Source organism: Argentina anserina, chromosome 2, assembly GCF_933775445.1.
Source record: "Argentina anserina chromosome 2, drPotAnse1.1, whole genome shotgun sequence".
Classification (NCBI taxonomy): Eukaryota; Viridiplantae; Streptophyta; class Magnoliopsida; order Rosales; family Rosaceae; genus Argentina; species Argentina anserina.
In genome coordinates, this window is record NC_065873.1 from 1264739 (window position 1) to 1272587 (window position 7849).

The 7849-nt window shown below is 36.1% G+C and overlaps 2 protein-coding genes across 3 annotated transcripts in view; one reads left to right on the forward strand and one right to left on the reverse strand.

Annotated features, from left to right (window-relative positions):
* LOC126782026 (translocon-associated protein subunit alpha) overlaps positions 1-6025 on the reverse strand; it is a 213912-nt gene extending 207887 nt beyond the window's left edge. The window contains exon 1 of the mRNA XM_050507172.1: positions 6022-6025. The gene's annotated coding sequence lies outside the window, so the exon portion shown is untranslated. The remainder of the gene's footprint in view (positions 1-6021) is intronic.
* On the forward strand, positions 3850-6295 carry LOC126782020 (transcription factor bHLH18-like). 2 transcript variants are annotated; one of them, XM_050507163.1, is made up of 5 exons: positions 3850-4095; positions 4189-4268; positions 4578-5114; positions 5280-5654; positions 5752-6295. In XM_050507163.1, the coding sequence occupies exons 2-5, from the start codon at positions 4233-4235 to the stop codon at positions 5824-5826; spliced, it is 1023 nt and encodes a 340-aa protein (XP_050363120.1). In that variant the 5' UTR covers positions 3850-4095; positions 4189-4232; the 3' UTR covers positions 5827-6295. The 2 variants fall into 2 exon arrangements, with proteins under 2 accessions (XP_050363120.1, XP_050363121.1); XM_050507164.1 differs by having other exon boundaries at positions 3850-4268.
* Positions 6296-7849: the final 1554 nt, after the last annotated feature.

A 7849-nucleotide genomic window follows, 5' to 3' on the forward strand; every position in this document is an offset into this window, starting at 1 on the left:
TTTTTTTTTTTGAGGTAATAGACTAGTCTTTACGTGTATATAACATGCATCAACTTTGGATGTGATCGTCCAGTTGGTTCATATACGGTTGGTCATGTTGAACCAAACTTGCCCGACCGGTTGGGCATTAGTTCGGCTTTTACATTACATTATCAGAAATTTGCATGAATTGAATAGATAAGTTGACATACCGGTCTCTATGATGTTGATCATTTCTCATTTATTTAGGGCGAGAGTGGCCCGGAGGTGATTATTTTTAAAGCAGTTGCAGCTGTGTTTGGTGAAAACGGACCTAAATTTGGGCAAGTTAGTCCTACGTACCCTTGATATTCCTAGTCCCATAGTGACAATATATCTCCACTCTCCCTATAGGGTGCCTTGGCAATTACAAATGGTGCGGAAGAATTGTGTGCAATGAATTTCAATACGTATTTAGAATTTCACATTAATTTTGAGAAGTTTCAAGTGCTAGTAATAAACTTATCACTTTTCTACAAGTTCTGTTTGGATTCATCTCCTAGTCTCAATAATCAATTTTGAATTAGAGAGAAATTGCATGGGTTCTCATATGGCAAGTGGGCCGAAAAGCCCGTTAAAAATCGGCCTGATACGGCCCGAGTCCGTTATTTGAATGGGTCGGGCTGGGTTGAGGTATATTAGTCCATGGGTCGGGTCCAGCCCAAACTCGTTTTGAGCCCAGCATGGCCCGGACATAATAATTCATGGGACAGCCCGTTAAACACATAATTTTATATTATTATTTAAATTGTTAAACAATTATAATAATGAGAATTGAATATTAGACATTTTAAATCAAAATATTTTGATTATTTCATTATTTTAACTTCATTATTTCACAAATATTATCAAAATAGTGAACAAAAACGTTATTGTTTTGACATATGTAACATTTTAGAAATAAGATTATGAAATATGTTGTAGTATTTTACTTATTTTACTATTTTAAATAGTTATATAAGATAAATATTCTAATTACATAATTTTTTTACTGTAATAAAATATTATAATGCAAATGGGCATGGCCAGCCCGTTTTTTGTCTCAGCCCGACATGGGCTTGAGTCGTGGGCTAGGCCGGATCGGGCTTAATGTTTAAGCTAATGGGCCGGTTTGAGCCCGACACGACAAATAAATAGATCGATCCGAGCACGACATGAACACAATTTTAGCACGTATAAAATGAGTTGAGCAGGCCCAGCCCGTTTACCGAGGTCTCCTAGTCTATATACCTTCTCTCTTTCTTTTCATTATATCTTTCCCCGTTTTACCTTGCATTTGCGAGGGTTGATTAAAGAAAGGTTCTTAATTCGATCACAACCCTTCCATACTCTTCGATCACCAGGACTAAACTCAAATCTAAGCTGTACGTGCGATATTACCCATAGTATTTGCTACATTGTTCAAGTAAATGATAGATAATTAATGTAAATCCCTAAGAAAACACATACATGTTCAATTTTAAGTACGTTTTCGATTATCTTCAAAATGATTGGCTACGTTGAATGATCTTCCAAACGAGTCAATCGACGCTGAATGATTTACGTACTACCGTGAATTTCCAAGAAATTTCATTCAGAAATAACATCATTGAATTTTGTCCTCTCTTTCCGCCAATACGTATAGCTATCATTCCTAGCAGCTTGCTATTTTTTTTTATCTGTTTGTATTCCACTCTCTTGGGATCTTGCTAAGCTGGCTACACCCAGAACCTAGCGAAACACCGACGAACTTGCAACCTTACAAGAATGTCTGAGTGCTTGATGCTTCACATCGAGGTGGATATATTGTAAAATTTTATAAGCTGATCGAGTATGCACTACTGTCAGTCACCACTCACCACAAATATGGTGTCAATTGTCAATGCTACTATTTCGACAAAGCATGATTATGTTGCATGCAAGCAATCAACTTTACTTGGGTTTAATGGATGTATTGTACAAATAATGCTTGCATGCATAAGATCACCTGATGAATAAGTTCATTGCAGAACTGAAGTCCATAGAGCCTCAAATTTTACAGATGGGATCCATTCGGAACCGGCCAACATATGCAATCGCATATTAAACTTCTAGAAGCAAAAGAGGGTGAAGTGGCCATATGTACGTAGAATGCTAGATGACCATGAATGTCAATGCATGTAGATTGTAGAGAGAAAGCATACTACTTTATTTTGGTACGACACAAATCTATACCATATGAATAGCACCGAATCCAAAATTTTTAATAAGATTCACATTGCTATTCTCCAAGGTTTTTTACTGTGTTTTAATCCACACACTAATTCGGGCCAGTTCTTAACCACTAATTATAAATTAGAATTGTGTTGAATGAATTCGAATATGAGTGTGAAGTTATCAAAGGCGGACTTTTCTTACTCCATATAAAAGAACAAAAACACAAATGTACATGATAACATGAATATATAGCTTGTAAACTCGTATATGATATATGTGGTGATCAAAGGCGGACTATTCTTACTTTATAGTATAAGCCTATAAGAGAAAAACTAAAAGTATGGAAGAGAGAATCGGATGATCACACATTCACACTTCACGAAAACCCTTTTACTCTTCTCCACATTTGTTCAATCCCTAAATCTCAATTCCCAAACACCAACCCCTAAATCGTTCTACTTCTCTTCTTCTATTATAAATCAAGTTTATTCAATCTTCAAACTCCCCTATTATATGTACAGAAGCAGCCAAGTAGGTTTCTTCTTTCTTCTTCTTCATAAATTAGTTCACTTATGCTCTATTTGGCAATAGGTCGATGTTGGGCTGTTCAAGAGTTTGATGCAACACCACTATGTTTTACTTTGTGGGATTCAGTTTTAGATTTTCTGGTGAGTCATTGTAATAGAGATCGATTATGATTTCCTAATTTTCGTTTTCGTTAGCTATTTCTTAGTTGATTGAGAGATATTTGTGTTTGTTACTCTTTATTCTTCTTTGTATCTTTTTTCGTTTCAATAAATTTTCGTAGGAAAATGTTAGTCCTCTCTCTACGCTTACCCCAAAAAAAAATTCTCGATGTTCTCACGTACTCATCATCAAGCTCTGTTATTTCTGTTGAATTTCATTACATTAGTCATACTTCTTTGTTTTTTTTTTTGTTTTACAGTTGTTGTCTGGTGGACATATATCTATAATTGAGTCACAAAAATTTTGCCCCCATTGAAATAAAGGTTCCGCCACAGGTGGTGATCATGAGTTATGTCGTTGTTGCAACACAGATGACAAATACCCATGCTCGATCATGAGTTAAGACGTGTCATATATCTAGTTAGCCTCTTAAAGGAAGAAGAATCGATAAAATTGGAAACTTCTAAGTTCTAACCCTAGAGTCAATTAATGGAAATACTCGCAACATAATTCTAAATTCCTTACTGGCCTATCATTGTCACCTCTAAACATATCTAATGACACGTCTGAACTCTCTGTGCAGTCATATTCAGAGGCTTATATGATTACTTCAATGACCTAATTACCCACCTCACCATCTTTTTTGACTCATAATTCATAATTGGCTTTGAAACGTTTCGTTTTGATTTTTGAATGTGGAATATAATTCCAAGGGTTGGCTTTGGTGAATAGGACCTTGTGAGGGACCAAGTTTCCTAATACCTTTGTTTGCTTCATGAGAATCTTGAATGCAAATTTCAATGGCTAGTTGGTGAAGATCATGCTTAAAGTCCACAAAGCAACAAACATGAATTCCAATTGGTTATTTTTAATCTAATTAGAAAGTCCCACTTAAAGATAAATAATATCCTCCTGCTGTAGTTAAACCTCAAATAATAGTCATGGGAACACTATTTGGTCGACCATTCTCCTAATTTCAATGGGCACTGCGGTTGGATCCTGACTGATTTCACATCGGTATGTACCCCGTGAGAGAGAGACAGAGAAAAAGAGAGAAAGTGCAGCTGTTCAAATTAAGATGAGGTCCAGATAGGTAAACTACACAAGGAACTGGGAACTGGGAACTGGCCGGGAACTGGAGCTATAAAAGACGAGGGAAGAAGCTCAGGGTCTAGATAGCTGCCAGAAGAATAAGCTTCCTATCATTGTTGAAGGGCAAGCTTTTTTATATAGTATTTCGACTACTAGTTCATCAGAACATTGTATATGCTATAAGTGGACTCTAATTTAACTTTTAACTTGTTGCAGGGCTCTATTACTGATCGAGCTAGACAGCAAAAGAAGCTAAGCTGATGGAGATTTCGTCGATAGGAGGACTAACTGAACCGGTAATTATATCCTATTCTGCACCCCTTTTGGGATCTCAAACTTTTAAAATTTTGAGAAAGACATGCACCGTATACGGCGGGATCATGCTTCTACTTTCGTACTTGCCTGAGAATCCAAGTACACTTTCTTATGATTGTTAGTGCTTTGATCGATTTATTACAACCTACAAGTTTCATTCAATTGGTAAGAGAATAAGAGATGAATTGGTTTTGTGCCATACGGCTGTCAGATGAAAAATCTCAAAGAATTGGAAGGTTTTGGGAGCAAATTAGTGTTCCATAAACTTATAGAAAGTTTTTAATTTGCAGGGAATGGAGGATCCCTTCTTCATCAACCAGTGGCACATGAACTCGCTCGATGAGCTCGGCATGCTACCATTTGCAGCTGCCTTTGGAGAGAATTTGCAACAGGTTCACTGCCACCCCGTTTTTAACCCTAAAACGTATTCCAATAGTTCTCAGAATCAGAGTTCCGTTGATAGACCCATGAAACAACTCAAACCCAGCAAATGGAGTCCATCGAACCCCCAGTTTCCCCCCTTGCCAAATCTCCTCTCCTTTGTCAATTCATACAACACAAACCAAGTGGGGCTTGTTAGGCCTAAGGAGGAGAGTGGCGCATGTTTGAAGAACATCAACTGTCCTCCTTCTGATATATTGGTTTCTCAAGGTTCATTCGGAAACCAAAACTCTAAGCTGAAGGCCGACCAGGGAACTAACAGCCGGATCAGCTCAAACACTAGGCTTTCGCAAACTCAAGATCACATAATGGCAGAAAGGAGGCGACGAGAGAAGCTTAGTCAACGGTTCATTGCTTTATCTGCAATGGTTCCTGGCCTAAAAAAGGTAACATAATCTCTTATGGACGTGATCAATCAAGTATATGAACATGAACATATAAGTGATATAACCATGTTAGTGTAGCTAATTTAGAAAATTCAGGGTAAAGCTAATGCATGTGAGCTGATTACTTTTTTCTACTGAAATGTCTTGCTTTGATCGACGTAACAGACGGACAAGGCTTCTGTTCTTGGAGATGCTATCAAGTACATCGAGAAACTACAGGAGAAGCTAAAGATACTTGAGGAGCAGACGAGAGTGAAAAAGATGGAATCGGTTGTCTCTGTTAAAAGGTCGCAGCTCATTGAAAATGGTGATAACTCCTTTTCGGATGATAACAATTCCAGCGTGTCGGTTGAGGAGACACTGCCAGAAATTGAAGCAAGATTCTGTGACAACAATGTCCTGATAAGAGTTCATTGTGAGAAAAGAAAAGGAGTTGTTGAGAAAACAATTGCTGAAGTTGAAAAGCTTCAACTAAAGCTGATCAATAGCAGTGTCATGACATTTGGTAATTCTGTTGTTGATGTAACCATTGTTGCTCAGGTAAATATGTCATGTATTTAAATCTATAAATATTGTAAATTTTTAGCATGCACTTAATGTCCAAAGTTATACGTAATCATGCTCTCACCTTTGGCAGATGGAAGTGGAATTCTGTCTCTCAGTGAAGGATCTCGTCAAGAATCTACGCTCAGCTTTCGATTTGTTCATGTGAAATGAAGCTTTAGCTTCACATATGGAAGTCATCTCTTCCTAAGTTTTTATGCTCCATGCAGAATTGAAGCTTCACAAGATTCGATCCTCAACTATCCTACCGGTCCAAGTTTACGCTTTTGTACCTGTTTACGTACAAGACTACGATCACGTCGCCAAGTTACCTTCAAGCTTTTTGCTGTCAGATTAGTTTTGCAGGAGGGTTTTTTCTTCTTCTTTCTTTTTGCAAGGTAACCGGTTTACCTTGTTATGCTACCCACCTGTTGAAGCAAGTGATGTTGCAGCTTCTTTAACATGTTTTTCTACCCACCTGTATATGTTCTTTGCTTATGCAAGGGAAGGGTTTTTAGGTGAAATAATGAAGCCTTGTAATTTATCAATACTATGGTTAATATTTCAGGCATCTTGAACTTTTTGTTTCTTGAGCTTCTCTGTCTTATATGTGTGTGTAATGCAATAAGTAAGTTTTGTTTTTCATATCCCAAATGTTAGTACGTGCTTACAATTCTGTGAAATGCTCTAGTCAGCAAGCAAATTCAGATTAATCATCACAAGAGAAATAGTTGAATACCGTGATTCCCTATTGTTTGGGGCCGCCAAACACCTATATAAAAACGATTCTGTATTATTAGTGGGGAAGAACAGGTGTACCAGCTGAACCCTTAGCTGATGTCGGTGCTGTATGGAAGAGACTTTGAAAAATCTACAGGACAGACAAGTACCTACGTCTCATCAACATAGGGTTTTTCTCAAAGTTGGAATAATATGTTGTCGATCATAGGTGTTCTTATATAATTATCGACTACTATTAATTTTTTTTTAAGGAATTCATTAGGTTAAGTAATGGGCAGATTTGATATTCCGATCCCTAGCTAATCCCACCAAGATTGTGATCTTGATATGACTTTATAGGAAATCCCCGTTGAAATTAGGAATAGTACCGTCCTTGTGATCATACAATTAAAATATTATTTGAAAAGATGCAGACTAATTTGTGTTAAGGCCAGATCATGTCACACTGACCGGAATATGAATATATGATGTCCGGCCTTTCCATCATCGAACGCTTTCTTTAACAGAATCCCTGAGGAACTGTAAACTCATAGGCAAATTAACTGTAAGATAAAGCAAATGCCTACTACTAAAGATAGATACTGAAAGGGAAGAACAGATTATACGAGTACGTAAATTTGATTATACATGCACACGTACATTACATGCATGAATATACAGTTTTTTAAATTTTAACTCAATCTCTAGTTTTTCTTAAAGTAGTGATATAGGGCCTCACAAATTTAAGTATTAAATGTCTTAATTTTATGTCTTAAGTCCAGTCACATAGACACATCATATCATTTATAAAATTATGTAACATTTTTATTAAGTAAAAAGACCATCAAATCATTTTAAATCTAATGATTACTATTTATTTTGAAAATATCTAATGGTTATAATTTTTTCTTTACATTTTGACTTCGTTTTTCTCTTAATTAAATTTGATTACTTAATGATCATTTCTTACCTCTTTAGTTACAAGGATCTCATGAATTTAATTAATATCTTAATATATTTTCTTTTCATATTTAGATCTTTTGACTTTCTTTAATTTACTAGTTAGTACAATTGTGCAAGAAAATAAACTTTTTCATAAATAATACGATTTAATATGATTTTGTTAGAATTACACAATATATTTACTGCAAAGTTGTCACAACCCTGAAATTTTGAATGATAAAAACTCGAAATTGAAGCCATGAAAACTCTAAAACAATCTCAAATACATTGAAATCATCTTATAGTAACAGTGTATCGAAACTGAGTTCATAGTACGACTCAGTCGACTTGAATAATACATAACCAGTTTATACCTTAAGTATTATGACAAATGGAAAAAATGTAAAATTCACTCAATCCTCACCACAAATAGAAGAAATAAACTTCGGCAAGTAAGTCCTCCAATTTTGCTAATCCACACCTGCAGAACTATCCCCTACACCATCGAATAGGTGCACCGGGATTGTAAA